At 40.5% G+C, this 19,923-nt stretch overlaps 1 protein-coding gene across 8 annotated transcripts in view; it reads left to right on the forward strand.

Moving 5' to 3' along the window:
• LOC121272215 (tetratricopeptide repeat protein 7A-like) overlaps nucleotides 1–19,923 on the forward strand; it is a 319,628-nt gene that overhangs the window by 14,634 nt on the left and 285,071 nt on the right. For 5 of the 8 annotated variants that reach the window (XM_041178745.1, XM_041178766.1, XM_041178758.1 and 2 more), the window contains one exon: nucleotides 3,120–3,288. In XM_041178745.1, the coding sequence (XP_041034679.1) occupies nucleotides 3,120–3,288 (169 nt within the window). Of the gene's footprint in view, nucleotides 1–2,193; nucleotides 2,235–3,119; nucleotides 3,289–5,785; nucleotides 5,860–10,670; nucleotides 10,726–19,923 lie in introns of those variants that run through there. The other 3 variants (XM_041178788.1, XM_041178781.1, XM_041178798.1) reach the window with 3 other exon arrangements.

Raw genomic sequence — 19,923 nt, forward strand, 5'->3', positions numbered from 1 at the left:
TATGGTCTTCAGGCAGGTCACATATATCATACCAATGTTATGCCATACAAATACACACCTATATGTAAAAATCAGACATTCATATATGTCTGTATTTTTTCCTTTCCTACAGCATTAGATAAGCAGAAAGCCTACTGGAGAAAACTGCTGCTACTTTAGTGTAGATATAATAAAGTGCTTGAAGCAGAGCACCAGAAAATATTATTGAATGAGATGCAGTTTTGGGGCTAATGGCAGATCCTAATCATAAGTAGAGTTCTCCTTTGTTCTGGTTAAAATTATACTTCAATGAAAAATTTTGAATGTTAGTAATCTATAATTCTTTTTAAGATGCTCCTTGCATTCTGGGCCAAGAAAATTTAATTTTTTAGTTCATCTATAGGTTATATTTTACTTGTATGTAAAATGTATTTTTACTGAACTGTCACAATCTTCAGTGTTTGCTGTAGCTATATTTTCACTTTGCATCCAGAAGAAATTAGACCCTAAATCATATTGATGGTTTGCACCTGTATTTTCTTTTGTTGCTTCCAATCAAAAGCTGCTGAAATGTTAGGCCTTCAGAACATATGGATGTTAGTCACTTTTCATACATTGAATAAAGGACATACCTGGAGCCAATCCTTTTTCTTAATGCAGGGCTATTCAGAGAGTATCAGCACAAACTCCCCTTTTCCTTCCCCTACACCAGCATAAACCAGTTCTTATATGCTTAGGAATAATTCCCTAATCCTTCCCCAATTAGTAACAGCTGCTCTTGCTTACAAACTAAAGCATGTAAATCATTGTAACAGGATTCCAGCATTAACACTGAGGTAGTGGAATGCCTGTTTAATCCCTCCAACTCATGCTTCACACAGTTCTTGATCTTGCACTGAATGGTGGTTAAGCAATTTTCCATGGGGTGGGGGAGGGAGCAAAAATCTGATGGAGTGTCTCCCCTTTCTTCATGTAGTTTTCCCTTCTTACCATCATATACAGACCTTTTAAATAGAAGTAATTAAATGAAAATAAATGAATTAGAGAGAGAGAATGTTTGCAAGCTTTCCACATTTGCTGTTTCCTATCTCTGATGTTCCTGATATCCAAAAAATTTGAAAAATGTTCCCTAGATCCATCCACTTATGAGAGTGTTCAAATTTCTTCCCCACAGTTAGAGGTCAACTTCAAGAATACATGACTTGTGGATTTTAGCTGTTGACCTTTGTCCTTCACTACAGAGGCTGGTTCTGTGATGTATCGTAATTTGGGGATGAAGGGCAGAGGTTAATCTCCTGTGTACACAAACTCTGTTAGCATTGTACATTTTTTTAAAACACACTAAAAAAGTAGGCTTTGATTTTGTTCCAATGAGGGATGTCAGCTTGTGGAATGGAATATTTTCCATTGCAGCCATCCAGTTTCAAGCACTCCTTGGTCAAGTATAGTATGATTAGATGTGGAGAGAAACGTCTACTTTGCACTAGCCCCAGGAGAGTATCCCTTATTGCACCAGTGTTACATTTTTTTCATTTCCAATACCACTCGTCTGAGTCAGATTGCCTTCTGGGGCTCCAAACAAGGCAGTGGATTGAAGCTTTGCAGATTCTTTTCTTTAATTCTTGTAGACAGAGGAGATATTTTTCCACCTGCCTTGATTAAGTCCATCTGTCAGACATAAAAACTTACTGCACCATTTATTGAAACTCATGATTCATGTTGTACAACTTCAGTATTTTTTTTCTTCATTCGTGGTATGTGAACATTGCTGGCAAGGTAAGCATCTGTTGCCCATCTCTAATTGCCCTTGAGAGGGTGATAGTGAGCCACCTCTTGAATTGCTATAGTCCATCTGTTATAGGTGCACCTACAGTGCTGTCAGGAAGGGAGTTCCAGGTTTTGACCCAGCAGTGGTGAATGAATGGTGATATAGTTCCCATGTCAGGATGGTGTGTGGCTTGGAGGGGAACCTGGAGGTGATGGTGTTCCCATGCTTCTGCTGCCCTTCTCCTTCTAGGTGGTAGAGGTCGCTGGTTTGGAAGGCCATTTCGAAGGAGGCTTAGCAAGTTGCTGCAATGAATTTTGTAGATGATACAGTCTGCTGACAAGTGTACTGGTGATAGAGGAAGTGATCAGGCAAGCTACTTTATCTTGGATGGTGTGGAGCTTCTCAAGCGTTGTTGGAGCTGCAGTCATACAGGCAAGTGGAGAGCACTCCATCACACTCCTGACTCGTGCCTTCTGGGAGTCCGGAGGTGAGTTACTCACCAAAGAATTATCAGCCTTTGATTTGCTCTTGTAGCCACAGTATGTATGTGGCTGATCCAGTTATGTTTCTGGTCATTGGTAGCCTCCAGAATGTTGATGGTGGAGGATTCAGCGATTATAATGCCCTTGAAAGTTAAGGGAAGATGGTTAGATTCTCTCTTATTGGAGATGGCCATTGCCTGGCAGTTGGGTTTGTGAATGTTGCTTGCTACTTATCAGCTCAAGCCTGAATGATGTCCAGGTCCAGCTGCATGAGGGCACGCACTGCTTGAAAATCTGAGGAATCACAAATGATACTGAACATTGTGCAATCATCAGTGAACATCCCCACTTCTGGCTTTATGTTGGAGGAAGGTAATTGATGAAGTAGCTGAAAATGGTCAAGCCTAGGATACTGAGGAACTTCTGCAATGATGCCCTGGAGCTGAGGTGATTGACCTCCAACAACCACAAACGTCTTCTTTTGTGCTATGTATGATTCCAACCAGTGGAGACTTTTCACCTGATCCTCATTGGATTCAATTTTGCTAGGCCTTGATGCCACACTGTCAAATGCTGCCCTGATGTCAAGGGCAGTTTAATTAATTAAATTAATGGAATTTAACGAATATATTACTACCAACAATACCAATGCTATATTTTTTCATGTATATTGTATATCCTGCATATCAGAATATGAATATTTTGTCTTGCAATCAGTCTTACAAGCAGAGAACAGCTATATTATTACTGAAGCCGAGAGCAAACTTGAGATGAGATAAAGGTTTCTTATTCTTGGAATTTACTCATAAATTAAAGCTCTAAGCTTTTTTCAAAAAAAAAATGAGAAACTTTCTGTGATGCGCACCAACAGCCTTGTTCTCCTCTTTCAGCACAATCTGATGACTGAAGCCATTCTTACCTTAGCAAAACTGCATTTTGTGGAGGGGTCATATCGTGATGCGCTCAGCATGTATGCCCGCATAGGATTCGATGACCTTTGTATTGAAGATGAACCACTTTATAAGAAAAGACTGTTAGCAGAAGCCTCAGTTATTAAAGGTAACTACAATTAACTTTTATTTTTCTATATAATGGCAACTTCAGTACACCTGCAGAAAAATGAAAAACTAAGGTGAAACTGCATAGAAGCACAAATGGGTTGTTTTAGAATATTGAGCAGATTTGAGAAACCTTTGGAAAGATGTTTTTGTACTGTTAATCTTTTGCAATTTGGGTAAATATTTTTGAAGAGTCTGTCTTGGTTCCCAGTGCACTTGTTCAGAGCAATCCCAATGGTAAGTGACCCTAATGCTTAATAATTTTCTTCATTATTTTATTAAAATAATAGCCAGTTTTCTCCCACTCTCCTCTTCACATTGGGATGCAATCCAAAGATGCCGGCTAATTTATTCAAGCAACAAATTGGTAATGAGTATTGACAATTCGCATAACCGTGGAGGGTGGGATGGTTGAGCATAATCTAGCAGGAATTGCTTAATAAGCATTAGAAGTGTGATCTTGGCTGATTCCTTTTCATTCTCACCTCAGCCTTGGGACATAGAGGCTAATTAGAGTTGTTGTATTGGCTGAGATCAACAAACTTGGCACCGACTAGGCTCTGAATTTGCATCCTTGCTGTCTAGCTCAGTTCAACTGTAATTATTATGTCTGTTCTTTTAGGAATTTTGTGATGAACCTGGTGGTGATGGTGGTGGGGGTGGTGGGAGTGGCGGTAGTGGAGTGGTGGGTAGCACTGTATGGTTAATCAATGCTGATTAATGCCATCACTGTCTGTTTTATCATGGAGGAGAAGCATTTACTGATAAGAACTTGGGTTATTTCGAACTCATCAAATTAGACATGTAGTCTTTGTTAGGGACTTAAGTGTCATTTAACGTTCAATTCCATGTATCAGCACCTCATTCAAATGGATGTGGTTTCAATGCAGTCTAATACTGTGTATTGTTATCCTGGCACAGTTTATTGTTTGCAGTCAATAGTGATCTCCTGCTAAACTTGAGGGCATTAATTGTAATATTTAAAGAATATTGGAAATATAAATTATATTGAAATAATGTATCTCAACCAACAGTTTGAAAAACTTTATACAAGCAGTGCAGTTTAAAGCGAAAGTAGTATTTTGCTTTATGTTATGTCATGTTGAAGAAAATGATCAAAATTATTTTATTACTTGGAAAGAGAAGAGCAGGAGGAGTTTGTTCAGTATTTGTAGTAATATGTTCATAGTGACTGGCATATAACAAGACAATTATTTCATTTTTATGTTTTGTTAAATCAGTTCAAAACGTGTTCATTTTATTTGCCATCACCATTGACTGTTGGCAAAACCCTATTGAAATTCATGCAGACTGTTGAAGACAGGCTGTACTTATTTTCCATTACAGCAGTGGAGCAGCAAACAGAAGTCAAATCAACTTCAGTTCAAAGTTGAATGTGGTGCCATCTTGGACCACTGTTATACTGCAAACAGTACAAAGCAAGCTTCAGTTTTAAAGTTTAAGAAGTTTACATGAATTGCTCTTCAAATATTTCCAGTATTAGCATAGAACAAAAAGGATCATCAACTTTTGATTTAACATCAAAAACATTGCTAGCTTTGGAATTTCACACATACATAGTTTTGTGCTTTCCTTTTGACTTGAAAGCAGTGGGGACATGGGAAATCTGCACGACTCTAATTGGGGACAAATAGAATTCTAATATGGCAAATTGTTATCTGAAGTGTAAAGATACTATTGAATCATTTAAAACATTCAGTTAAAAATTGTATAATTTCTGGGCTAATTGTGAATGTTGTGTCTTCCTTCACAATATTGATATGTCACATAGAAGGAGACAGTTAAAATTATGTTTTCACTGTTCTTCTGCAAAGGAGGACAAAAATAGCACTTGTCGTTCTCTGCAGTTTACCTTGTGTTTTGTTTAAGTTTGCCTAAGATGAATAATAGTGTAGTGGTAGTTTCCAGTGAACCAATGTAAAAATGACTGTCTACCTTCACAAGCACAAAATCCATGGAAGATATGCATTGTTTATGTTACAGTAGAAGTTTGTTAACTTCAGCTTTTTATTGTGAGCCAGAGTCCCCAACTGAGCCTTGCTCAGGAATACACTCTGGAGTGTTTCCAACATGTTGCAATATGGAGTGAAGGAATACTGTGCCTATGATTTCTCTACATAGTGATCTCTTAATCCAAATATGTCACTGTGGACAGTTGGAATTCTTTCAACAACAAAAGCAGCTTTTATTTTTGTAGTTTGTCTCACTTTACAAAAGGGAGAGGATGATTCTGAGTTTCATTATCAGCAAGAGAAGAAAAGCACTGAATTTCGGTAGTGTAAACATTTTACTGCTGAGCACACCACAAACAGAAATTCATCAAGTAGCAGGTTTATTAAAGGTTGGTAAGTTGGTAAGCAGGAGACAGGCTACAAGTTACCCCTAGCTGTACTATAAGTACCATTGCCATAAATGGATTACTTGTTAATGAGGATGCTTAGCTTGAACACTAAACCATTTCCTCTTACATTACACAGTGTGTGTTTGCCTAGCAGGATGGATTGGATTCAAAGAATGCTTTGCTCGCCACAGTCATCTGGATGTAGCTGGGGTGAGACTAATGTTCCAGTTGGAGTGTATATGTCATTTCATCAGCTGTTGTAGGGCTATGTAAGATACTGTTTTCCATATTTTGAAAAGTTCCAACACTTCATTCTACTTAAATTGCAGTATCCACTACATGGCAGGGAATGGTTCGATCAGTGTATTATATAGTTCTTTTCACAAATGCAATCAAAAGTAAAGACTAGTAGGAGCAGATATTTCAATAATTGGACCAAACATATTTTGTAAAACCAATTAAATGTCTTAAGGCAAAAATCGAGGCAGTGGGTTAGCTCATTTGGCTAGGTAGCTAGTGTGTGGTTGAGAATAATGCCAACAGCATGGAGTTCTCCCCATACTGGCTGAGGTAGACTTGGGGCCTGCTTCCTTGTCCTGCTCTGTATGAAAATCATGGGATAAGCAACCCTGGAATAATTGAGGATGCTGCCTGGAGAAACAGGAAATAAAAAGATTTAAAAGACTACATACATATTAACTAAATGGATAAATTAGTCATTCGGTTATTCTGTTCTTGTTCCTGTTGCTCTCTGATCATTTAATTTCTTTCATTTCGTTACTTGTATTTCTCACCTCATTTCTTTTATTTGGGGTTGAATATATTTCTTGGGTTCTGTTGACTGCCTCAGATTTTGCTAAATTAGTGGGTTTCTGTGAATGTATCACTCCCCTGTAGTTTCTATAAAGCACTGAAATTCATTGATGAAATTTCCCTGACTTCACACAATTTTTGCAACCTGTGCAATGTGGAATGGTCAGAGAATGAGACATAGAGTGAGATATTAACTCATTTAAAACCTATCCATTTGCACAGAGCGCAAATAGGGTTCACAATGTTTTCCCGGCAAAAAAAAAAATCACAGAGGAGACCTGGGGCAGAGTGGGGCTGTGCAAGGAGAGTGAAGAAAAAACATTTTTAAATAAATAAGTACCTGATGTTCTCGGGTGGTATTTTACGGTCCCCCGCCAGTGTGTTTGAAGGCAGGGATAGCTCATAAAATGCAGTATGTGGCATGCCTGCCACCTACCTGCCCGCTCTGACCTGCCACCCATTTTATGTGGGGTGATGGCAGCGTTGGGTGGCCCACCTGCCCTTGGGCCTATTGAGGCCCTAAAGTGGCCAATTAATTACCCTCGCTAGTGCCTTCAGATCCTTCCTAAGGTGTGGCGTCCAGAACTGTACTCAATACTCCATTTGAGGCTAACCCAGTATTTTATAAAGGTTCACCATAACTCCCTTGTTTCAACAAAGAAGAAACAACTACTTGGCCTAGTTTTTGAGAGTGAAGCAGAACAAATAGGTGATCAAAATATAAATAATAAATATAAAAAGACATAAAAGTCTAGGACAAAGGAATTGACTCAAAAGAACAAATTAGAGCAAAATAAATAGGAACCAGGTCCAATTTAAATGGAAGGAATAATTGGCAAGGGTACAGTGAAATATATATATTCTGGTAAGGGAGAAAAAATGTATCAAAGGCTAGAGTTCATCGAAGAATAGAGAGATTAGATCAAAACTGAATATAAAAAAGTATTTAAACTTAGATAAAATAAAGAAAATCAGGATAAATATGAAGAATTTGGAAACAAAATATAGAAGAGAAATTAGAAAAGGTAATATGTAAGGATAATGGGAAAATTAGCAAAAATATATCAGCTTAATAGTAGACATCCTTAAAGGCATGTTAGTAGCAAGAGGATAGGAACTATTGGGGAAGAGATGAAGGAGGGGCTTATAGTGGAGAGTGACGAATAATAGAAATGCTAAATAAGTACTTTGGATAGAATTTAATAATTAGATAGAAGGTGAGTTTGGAGGCAGGAGGGACATTTAATTGGGAGGGAGGGTGCTGGTTGGGTCCCTGACGCCTCCAAGCCTCTGTCCCAATTAATGCAACTAATGTCCATTTAAGTGCTCCATCTTGCTGCCACTGCTATGTAACCAGCAGCGGGTGGGTCAGTCACCATGTGGGAAGGCCGAAAAGCAAACTGTCAAGGTTGCTGGTGGGCTGTTGGGACGCGGGTGCCCTTGTGCAAAGGCACTCGGTGCCTGATCAAGGGACCTGGAATTGGAAGGGGGGAGTGGGCGCACTGAGAGTTAACCCTTGCTCCCAATTGCCCAACTCTTTACCCCTCACTGTGTGGGGAGCAGGTCCCCAAAGGAAGCCATTGCAAGTTCCAACTCTAACCATGATTAAATAGATAAGAACTGAATATGTAAGAGCAGTGCCACCAAGCTGGATGATTGTGGAAAGGCATTGGAAGAGGGTGATGCGGTCAACCATGTCAAAGGCTGTAGACAGGTCGAGAAGTATGAGGAGGGATAATTTACACTTGTCAAAGTCATATAGGATGCTGTTTGTGACTTTGATAAGAACTGTTTTAGTATTGTGGCAGAGATTCCAACATGGAGTTTTGGGAATGATGGGCATGTTTTGGGTGGCAACAACATGTGTAAGGATATTGGAGAGTGTGGGGCGGATTCAACCTCCTCTGAGAACCCGGGTTGATCTGGCTTTCGCATGGGGCAGCTTCCCTCTTAAACTAAGGCTCAGACCGGGACTAAGGTCAGGATAAATAACTCAGGATATCCATTGTTTGGATTCTCTAACAAGACGGTTTATTCAAGCTTGTTACCGGCATATGCAGGGAGACCCTTTGAGTCTATCCAGAGGTACTCTGCTGTAGTTACAAAGTCTCGTAACTTATATACTTTTTCTTATCACAATTCATTTCAGTACATTTAAATATATCCACTTGGTAACCGACACACAGCTATCATATTAAAACTATCCTATTGAGTACATAAACATGCGATTCTGCTAACCAATTATTCTAAAGGGTGTATACATAATTATATTATCCAATCAAAATTAAAACACATACGCAAAGACCTTGGTTCCCACAACTCAAGACTGCTTGTGTTTCATCAAAGACCCCTCTGTCCATTGTATGTCCTCCCATATCTAAGCTAAACCATCTGCCCCGTCCCTATCTGAGAGAGGAGTATACCTAAACTAACTTTATGTTATGTTTTATCTCCAGTCCAGCTCTCAAGGCTTCAACACACCATTTTACCACTTGCATGGCTCTGTCTGTGCCTAAATATTAGCTTATCTCTTAAAACTTTGTAAATCACACAAAACTCAAAGCTCCTTTGTGTGCAATGTCCATCTGTTTATCCTCAGCTGTCAATAGGTTTAGCATCCATGGCTGCTTGGAGCTTTTAAGTATATTCAGCAAATTCTTAGTGTTCTCTTTTAGCATTTTTAATTTTCCCCTAACAGAGAGGAAGGAAAGGAGAAAATATAGGTGAATGGCCTCCTTTCATGCTCTAAAACTGCATGATTCTGTAAGTTTAAACATTGTTTTGAAGTACTTTCTATTTACATTTTATTCAGAAAGTGCTGATCTATATTCATAAAGGCACACTAGTAAAAACTATCAGAACTCGATGATGCACATGCTATCCTTTCCAATTTCCTATTTCATTGCTTAAGCTTCCATTAATATTTTTGAGCTTTTCAATATCTGATTATTATAAATTCTTTCAAAATCGATCCTAACTGATACAAACACTGAATCATAATGATCTAAAATGGCACTACAGTTTATTCCTATGAGTGTAGTATACTTACATAGAATTTACAGCACAGTTCTACCCAACTGACCTATTCTGGTGTTTATGCTCCACATGAGCCTCCTCCCATTCTGCTTCATTTAACCCAACTACACTGTACTTCACACTTTACCCTGAAGAGCAACAGACTATTTAAATACGTGCTTCAAATTACGGTGTGAGAATTGAAGTTAGATATGTTCGCACAATAAGTGCAGATGAAGGATATCCAATTTGTTTGAAATGATGTCTAATACAATCATAAGGTTGCATATGTCAGTGCTCAGGAATTGGCAAAAGCTACTGATTGTTGCTTCTTTTGCCTTGTTTTCATTTACATTTAAATCCATGGAACATCACAATTTAAGAATTTGTGTTAATTTTAGGTGCTTATGGGAAAATGGTTTCTCAAATATTTTTCTAATGTAATTATCAATGAAAATTCAGTTGAAATAAATAACAAATTGGCAATTTTATGCTTGAATTATGTGTGTAATGAGAAGAATGGAAATTATGTACATTAGCTTGTGCACTTGATCGGGTGCACATCGCTAATAAGTAAATTAGTATTTTAAATTGCCCCAGGTGTTTAAGATGGTGATTTAACTGTACAGCTGTGTGACCTCTTGAGGTTTTGATGTTGCATTATGAAGATTTGGAATGAATTGAAATCACAAAACAAGTTTTATTGCATTTATAAATTGAAGTTTAATTCTTTTACTTATGAGGTAATCTAAACTATGCACCTGAATGAGGAAAAATGAAATTTTCACTTAAAGTACTTTGAGCAGCTATATGCAATTTGCACTCCTACATGGTGTTGAGGGTTTTGGAGTCTTGTTAATCCTCTTTTTTGTGTGTGTAAGCATTACTAAATAAAATTGTAGCTTTCAAATGATTAAAAAACACATGCTGTTGCACTTTTTTAAAAAAATAGCACCTCTGACACCTGAGGCTTTCCCCTTGTTATCTTGTTCTGCATGTAATCCATAGCAAGCACCCACTGCTTATTATCAGCAGCCATTCTATTTAAACAACTGTTTTATGCACATGGAAAGAAATTTTCTTTGCTTAAAAATGCCACGCTGTTCTTGCAAACTAGAAAATCCTTTTGTTTATTTATGTTGTAAATGTTGCTTAATCTTGCTATCTGTCCACTGCCGTCTGCCCTTTTTCAGCATGTCCAGCTTGTATCGCCAATGAAAGCACAGCGATGAAGTGGGTCCTGCAATGGTATGTATACATTACACTTCAAATGCCTCTGCTGAAATTACACTGCCTAAATTGCTTGATTTGCTAAGACTGCAGAATAATTGGCATTTTGGGAACTGTAATCAGTCGCTGATCAAATTTCACTATTTCTGGATGTTTGTATTGCAAATTTCAGGTCTGCCTCAAGTATTCTCTTGGGTTAAGTGTCTCTGGTGACTTAATTTTTTTTAGAGGAATTGGCTATTTGTTAGTTAATTTCCAGATGACTCATTCAAAAACTAAACTGTCCTAACTAAAAATATTAGGCAGGCTTTTATTGCTGGTGCAGACGGGTGGTTTAGTGGCCATGCCATTTGTTTTCATACTGAGGCTAATATTTCATTAGCAAAAGCAGAAAATGTTGGATTTACACAGTAGATCAGACAGCCTCAATAAAGATGTAAAATAGGTCAATGTTTTGGAATTGGACTTATACAGAATTGTTACTCCACAATCACGTTTTTAAAAAGTGCTCTTTACCACAAGATGGAGCTATAGCTCTTGGTACCAAACACAGCTTGCGGCAGGTACGTTTACTGTGTCACAATAAATGACCAACCCATCTGTTGTATATCAAAGATGAAACCAATCAGTAATTAGAAGCACTAGCCTTGAAGTTGATATTTGTAGATTGAATTGAATTCATTTTCTTCAATTTTTTTTCATAATTTTACTTAACCTTTTTAAAGAGGCTAACGCCATCTGGAATTTCTGATTTGCAAGCAGCAAATTGATCCAAGCAGCAGAAATATAGATGGTGTTTTTTCAGTGGTTGTAATACCATAGCATTTAGGAGTTAGGTTAACCTGTCAAAGATCAGTGTAACTCTAAAATTCTATCATGTCTGAATGTGGGGGAACGATAAAGATGAACATCTCATTGTGATGGTGTCAAGGTGTAACAGCTATCCATCTGTGTATCACAGCATTTGTATAAAAGGCACAACTGTCATGGCAAAGCGCTTTCCTGGCAGATGTCACACTGGGCGGGTCTTAATTTGGCCCACCCATGTAAAATGGTGCCACACCCCCAATTGGGGGTGCTGATCGGAGGCACGCCTGTCCACAGCCACTCCTGCACTTCCCCCCAACGGGGAAAAAATTCTTCCCATAGTGTGGTGACTAGAACTGCACACAGTACTCCAGCTGTGGCCTAACTAGGGTTTTATACAGTTCCAACAAAACCTCCTTGCTCTTTTATTCTGTGCCTCGGCTAATAAAGGCAAGTATCCCCTATGCTTTAACCACCTTATCTACCTGTGCTGCTGCCTTCAGGGATCTATGGACATGTACACCAAGGTCCCTCTGATCCTCTGTACTTCCTAGGTTCCTGCCATTCATTGTGTATTCCCTTGCCGTGTTAGTCCTCCCAAAATGCATTACCTCGCACGCCTCAGGATTAAATTCCATTTGCCACTCCTCTGCCCATCTTACCAGCCCATCTGTATCATCCTGTAACCTAAGGCTTTCCTCCTCACTTCTGGGCAATTGCCATGTAAACCTTACCCGTGAACTTCCAAAGGGAATTTCCCAGCGCATCTTTGGGGTACCCCCACAATCCGACACTGGGGAGCTCGGAAGTTATGGCTCGGAAGTTAAGAGAGTTTCAGGGAGTAGCACTTTGGCAAGTGAAGGTAGGGGCCTCCAATGGTATAGCAATTAATATTGGGGATGTGCAAGTTGACAATTGGAGGAGCTCAAATATCCCAGAGGGTTGGAAGCTGGAAGAGATAAGGTGAGAGGCTATGGAGAGATTTAAAAACAAGGATGCGAACTTCAGAATCAAAATGTTGTCAGGTTGGGATCCAATATAGGTCAGTGAGCAGAAGGTGATGGGTGAACTGGATTTGGTGTGAGTTAGGACATGGAATTTTGGATGAGCTCAAGTTTACGGAGGCTGGAGGTGGGTAGAACATGGGAGGCTGGTCAGGTGTGTGTTGAAATCATCAAGTCTAAGAGGTAACAAAGGCATGAATGAGGGTTTCAGCAGCAGATGAGCTGAGGCGGAGGCAGGCAATATTATGGAGATAGAAATAGGCGGTCTTTGTGATGACACGAACAAGTGGCAAGAGGCTCATTTCAGGGTCACATATAACATCAAGTTTGTCCGGTTCTGTTTCAAACACTTGCCAGGGAGAGGAATGGAGTCAATGGCTAGGGAACAAAGTTTGTGGTAGCAACCAAATATAATGCCTTCAATCATCCCCCAGTATTTCACTGGAAGAAATTTCTGCTCATTCAGTACTAGATGTTGGACAAACAGTCTGGCAATTTGCAGACAGCGGAGAGATTGAGAGAGGTGGCGGTGAGGTAGAACTGAGCCATGTAAGAAGTGACACTGTGATTTTGGATGAAGTCACTGAGGAACAGCATGTTGATGAGAAAGCCCAAGGCTAGATCACCAGAGATAAAAACAAAAAAACTGCGGATGCTGGAAATCCAAAACAAAAACAGAATTACCTGCAAAAACTCAGCAGGTCTGGCAGCATCGGCGGAGAAGAAAAGATTTGATGTTTCGAGTCCTCATGACCCTTCGACAGAACTTGAGTTCGAGTCCAAGAAAGAGTTGAAATATAAGCTGGTTTAAGGTATGTCGGGGGGGCGGGGGGGCGGAGAGAAAGAGAGAGAAGTGGAGGGGGGGTGTGGTTGTAGGGACAAACAAGCACTGATAGAAGCAGATCATCAAAAGATGTCAACAACAATGTGAAGCCCAACGCAAACTGGAGGAACAACACCTCATCTTCCGACTAGGCACTTTACAGCCATCCGGACTGAATATTGAATTCAAAAACTTTAGGTCGTGAGCTCCCTCCCCCATCCCCACCCTCTTTCTGTTTCCCCCTTTTTTTTCCAATAAATTATATAGATTTTTCTTTTCCCACCTATTTCCATATCTTAAAATCTTTTATGCTCTCCCCACCCCCACTAGAGCTATACCTTGAGTGCCCTACCATCCATTCTTAATTAGCACATTCGTTTAGATAATATCACCAACTTTAACATCTATGTGTTCTTTTGTTCTATTGTTGTTGACATCTTTTGATGATCTGCTTCTATCACTGCTTGTTTGTCCCTACAACCACACCACCCCCCCCCACTTCTCTCTCTCTCTCTCTCTCCGGCCCCCCCCCCACACACACCTTAAACCAGCTTATATTTCAACTCTTTCTTGGACTCGAACTCAAGTTCTGTCGAAGGGTCATGAGGACTCGAAACGTCAACTCTTTTCTTCTCCGCCGATACTGCCAGACCTGCTGAGTTTTTCCAGGTAATTCTGTTTTTGTGCTAGATCACCAGAGTTCACTGGTGTGGGGAAAGAAGCTACCGCAAGTTATTCCCTGGCTACACTGGATAGATAAGAATGGAACCAAGATAATGTCAGCCAGACAACACTGGAAAAGCACTGGAGGAGGATGATGTGGTCAACAGTGCCAAAGGGTGCAGGCAGGTTGAGAAGAATGAGGGGAGATAGTTTACCATTGTCATAGTCACATAGGAAATTATGCAACTTTGATAAGAGACATTTAGGTGCTGTGGCAAGATTAGAAACCTGTAGGGATTCAAACATGGAGTTCCAGGGAAGGGAGATTGGAAACGGGTTGTTGTATTATTCATTCTTGGGATGTAGGCAAGGCCAGCATTTATTGCCCATCCCTAATTGCCCTTTTTTAAGAGTCAACATTGCTGTGGGTCTGGATTTACAGACCAGGAAAGGACAGCAGATTTCCTTCCCTATAGGAAATTAGTGAACCAGATAGGCTTTTGCAACAATTGGCAATGGTTTCATGGTCATTATTAGACTTTTAATTCCAGAATGTTTTTATTGAATTCAAATTCCACAAGCTGCCGCGGTGGGATTTGAACCCACAGCATTACCCTGGGCCTCTAGATTACCAATCCAGTGACAATACCACAACGCCACCGCCTCCCCAGAGTAGGAGTTCATAAGGACGGAGGGTTCAAGGGTTGTTTTTCTGAGGAGAGGGCTGATTACAGCAGATAAGAGAAAAAGGACAATACCTGAGGAAAGATAACCATTCACAATATGAGCTAACATGGAAGCCAGGAAGGGAAGTTGGGTGGTTAGCAGTTTAGTGGAAATAGGGTTGAAGGAGAAGAATGCCAGCCTCATGGACAAGATGAGCTTGGAGAGGACATGAGGAGAGACTGAAGAGAAGCTTATGAGCTGAAGGCTAGGGCAAGGGGGGAACTTTAGAGAAAGTCTGGTCTAATGGGCTAGGTGAGGGGAGATAAACAACAAAAGCAGCTGATTGGATGGTCTCAATGTGAAACTCCCATGAACTTGGCAAGTAAATTATTGAGAAGGGGAATTGAAGCTTTGTTCATAAAAGACACCACATTCCCTGGGATGTGGTGAAAGTAAAAATGGGAAGAGAAAGGTCACAAGAGCTCCTCACCAGCCCAAATTCTGAAACTTATAACGAAGTTTAAAGCAAGAGGAAATATGGTTTACAGTATTTCTTTATTTTTATCACTTTTTAAAAAAAAAGTCTTCAAAACCCCAATGAATTAACAATCTCAAGTAAAATTTATCAAGTTTTTTATGACAGTTTAGCTATGCACTCCCTGTGCAGGCAGGGGAGGGTGGGGTTTCCCTCAGCCAGGAGGGCGTTCTTTCATGCATACGTGTGAAAGAGCACACTCATCTCCCTAAGGCTAAGTGCTGCCTCTGGGAGATCGGCGCAAATTTAAAAATGGTGAAGGGGCAAAAATAAAATTTCCCTGACATGTCCCCTCATGTGATGCTGTCACATGAGTTGGGATGTGTCCATCACTTTAAAGCGTACATTTATTAAAATTTAAAAAACCCTCATGAAACCTCATTCCGCCGGTGGATGAGGTTTCATGCTTTTTCTGAAGCCCACCAGGGCTCCCGGCCTGCCCGCCAACCCTAAGGTTGAACGGACAAGTCCTTTACTTGTTTAAATAATCTTGTCAATGGCCTCAATTGGCCATTGACAGGTCGGCGGGCCCGCAGCTGATTTTGCTGTGCCCCCGCCTTCTTGAAGATTCAGATGGGGCGGGATGACATTGGAGGTTCCGTCTGATGTCATCCCACATCATTTTGCGCGTTGGCAAGCGGGCCCCGCCCCCTGCTCGCCGATGGCAAAATCCTGCCCTATGACTCTAAGTGCAAACTTCCCCTGGGCAATTGCCCTGCACTGGGAACAATGCAATTTCAATCTCAAACTTCTGATGGCTCCTACTGGATTACATCAGCAATTACCCAGAAAAAGTTAAAAGAAAAAATTTCAAACCGCTCCTAACTCCTGCGTATTTATTGTTATGCATACCCAGACCAACCTCCACAGGACTTCTCCACAGCCCCCCCCCCCCCCCAATTTCCCACATTATAGTCCCTCTGCCAGATCTTTGCCCACTCATTTCATCTATTTATGTCCCTTTGCAGACCCCTTATGTCCTCTTCTCAGCTTACTTCCCTAGCTATCTTTGTGTCATCAGCAAATTTAGCAATAATACATTCAGTTCTAAAATCCAAATCATTAACATAGGTTGTAAATAGTTGAGGCCCGAGCACTGATTCCTGTGGCACTCCACTTGTCATATCTTGCCAACCCAGTAATGACCCATTTATGCCTAATCTCTGTTTCCAGTTAGCTAACCAATCCCCTGTCCATGTTAATATGTTCCCCCAACACCATGAACTCTTATTTTGTGTAGTAAGCTTTGGTATGTCACTTTGTCAGATGCCTTCTGGAAATCTAAGTACAGCACATCCACAGGTTCCCTTTTATCCATGTTGCTTGTTGCTTCCTCAAAGAACTCTAATAAATCAGTCAAACGTTATTTCTTTTTCACAATACTATGTTGACTGTGCCTGATTGCATTGAGATTTTCTAAGTGCCCTGCTATAACCTCCTTGCTAATAGATGCCAGCAATTTCACTATGACAGATGTTAAGCCAACTGTCCTGTAGTTTCCTGCTTTCTGTCTTCCTCCTATCTTGAATAGAGGAGTTACATCCACTATTTTCCAATCTAATGGGACCTTTCCAGTATCTCGGGAATTTTGGAAAATTAAAACCAATGCATCTACCATCTCAACAGTCACTTCTTTTAAGACCCTAGGATGAAGTCCATCAGGACCTGGTGACTTGTCAGCTTTTAGTTATAACATGAGTTGGGACATGTCCATCACTTTTAATCAAACATTTAATAAATTTTTAAAAACCCTCATGAAACTTCATCCCGCCCGTGAATGAGGTTTCACGCTTTTTCTGAAGCCCGCCAGGGCTCTCGACCTGCCCGCCAACCTTAAGGCTGGATGGGCAGGTCCATTAATTATTTCAATTACTTTTTAAATGGCCTCAATAGGCCATTGACAGGTCAGCGGGTGCACAGCTGATTCGGCTGAGCTCCCGCTGACCTGAAAATGGAAGTGACGTGGGGTGACGTTGGGAGTTCCGCCTGACGCCATCCCGTGTCATTTTACATGTCAGCGAGTGGGCCCCGCCCCCGCTCACCGACCTAAAGACCCTGGCCCATGTGTTTTCCATTTCCAAATTAATGTGTCCGAAAATAAAAGCTTATTATTGTTGCTTTTTATATATATAATAAAACTCTCATTGCAAAGATTATAAAGAGTTTGTACTATCTTTAATTGTTTGCAAGTTCTATTTAGAAATGACTCTCATGATTCTAGGTGAAAGAATGTTCACCTATCTGGTGCAAGGCTGGAACAGCTGTACTGATCATATGGACTGATTGGGACATAAATGTTGAAAGTGCCATTTCGATATATTTTACTTTATTTGAGTTTAAATTCATTTTCCTTTACTTCATTTTAGCTGCTTAATACCAGCATCAGTTTCAAGATGTATATTTAGTAATTTAACTGTGAGCTGGTTTGAAGTGGTAATAAGTAATTAATTGATTACAAAAGGAGTGTAATTAATTGATCTCTAGCAGTTTTAGTCCTGGAGCAGTTGGATAATCACCTGAATTTATGACTGTATAAATTTGAGTTGCATATTGAGAGCCCAATCTTAAAGTGCAAGAACCCAACTGGGTGTGAAAGATGAGGAAAATTATGGATTCAGCATCAGAGGGGCCATTGGACACATTTTTCTTTCTCGTAAGATTAATACTTCTGTGAAGTGAATGTGATTCTTACACAGTTTGATATTAGGGATAGTATTCCAGTCTATCCTCATATTAGTGAGAGGCAGCATGGTTTTGTGAAGGGGAGGCCGTGTCTCACTAACTTGATCGAATTTTTCGAGGAAGTGACAAAGATGATCGACGATGGAAGGGCAGTGGATGTTATATACATAGACTTGAGTAAGGCCTTTGACAAGGTCCCTCATGGCAGACGGCTACAGAAGGTAAAGTCGCGCAGAATCAGAGGTGAGCTGGCAAGATAGACACAGAATTGGTTTGGTCATAGAATACAGAGGATAGCAGTGGAAGGGTGCTTTTCTCAATGGAGAGCTGTGAGTAGTGGAGTTCCGCAGGGATCAGTGCTGGGGCCTTTGCTGTTTGTAGTATACATAAATGATTTGGAAGAAAATGTAACTGGGCTAATTAGTAAGTTTGCGGATGACACTAAGGTTGGAGGAGTTGCAGATAGTGAAGAGGATTGTCAAAGGATACAACGGGATATAGATTGGTTGGAGACTTGGGCGGAGAAATGGTAGATGGAGTTTAATCCGGACAAATGTGAGGTAATGCATTTTGGAAGGTCTAATACAGGTAGGAATTATACAGTAAATGGCAGAACCCTTAAGTGCATCGACGGGCAGAGGGATCTGGGTGTACAGGTCCACAGGTCACTGAAAGTGGCCACACAGGTGGATAAGGTAGTCAGGAAGGCATATGGCATGCTTGCCTTCATTGGCAGGGGTATTGAGTATAAAAGCTGGGAAGTCATGCTGCAGCTGTATAGAACCTTGGTTAGGCCACACTTGGAATATTGCGTGCAATTCTGGTTCCCACATTACCAGAAGGATATGGAGGCTTTGGAGAGGGTGCAGAGGAGGTTTACCAGGATGCTGCCTGGTCTGGAGGTTATTAGCTATGAGGAGAGGTTGGAGAAACTCGGATTGTTCTCACTAGAGCGATGGAAATTGAGGGGCAACTTGATAGAAGTTTACAAAATTATGAGTGGCATGGACAGAGTAGATAGTCAGAAGCTTTTTCCCAGCGTGTAAGAGTCAATTACTAGGGGACATAGATTTAAGGTGAGAGGAGAAAACTATAGAGGAGATGTACGGGGCAAGTTTTTTACGCAGAGGGTAGTGAGTGTCTGGAATTCGCTGCCAGAGGAGGTGGTGGAAGCAGGTACGATAGTGGTGTTTAAGAGGCAGCTTGACAAATACATGAATAGGATGGGAATAGAGGAAGTGCAAAATGTTTTAGTTGTTGGGCAATATGATCGGCGCAGGCTTGGAGGGCCAAAGAGTCTGTTCCTGTGCTGTACTTTTCTTTGTTCTTTGTAGTACATGTGCAATGCAATTAGTGCACCATTATGGGTGCAACATTTACACTTTGAGCAAGCTCCTGCTCCTAATTCGTATGTATGTTCGTATGTTCTAAATGTCAGAAAATTGAACAGCGGGATCTCTGTGTTCGAGCAGCAATTTGCCACACAAAAGCATCAGAAAGAATGAAGAATTTCTGGTTGATGTCCTCCAGGGTATGGTGAGCTAAGAGACAGTGCAGATAGTTTAGGAAATAAATAATGTAAAAAGAGAAAAGTGGATAACCATTTACAGGAGCAGTAGAAGGAGTCAGACCTCACAGTTGCAGGGAGCCCCCCAAGTTACTGGAACTATCTAATAGATATTTCATGCTGGTTTGAGATGGACCATAGCAGAAACTCAGAGGAGGCTGGTTCTAAGCCATGTGTGCAACCATATGAGTTCTATTTTCATTTTCCCTTTCTGCACCTCTTTCTTTGCATCCCTTTGTAGCTTCTTAAACATCTGCTGATTTGCACCTTTCCTTGTATTTGTGTAAACCTTTTCTTTTAGCTCGATATTTATTGCCTCTTGCATTGTTTGTTGACCATGGTTGCTTGTTTGCACAAATGGAGCTTTTGCCTTTTTAGTGTATGCACAACTCTCAGTTCCATTACCACTCAGACCTCTCTACCCTTGGGCTCCTATATAGTTCTAATGAAGCTCAAGAAACAGTATCTC

The sequence above is a fragment of the Carcharodon carcharias genome, chromosome 2, assembly GCF_017639515.1.
Source record: "Carcharodon carcharias isolate sCarCar2 chromosome 2, sCarCar2.pri, whole genome shotgun sequence".
Lineage (NCBI taxonomy): Eukaryota > Metazoa > Chordata > Chondrichthyes > Lamniformes > Lamnidae > Carcharodon > Carcharodon carcharias.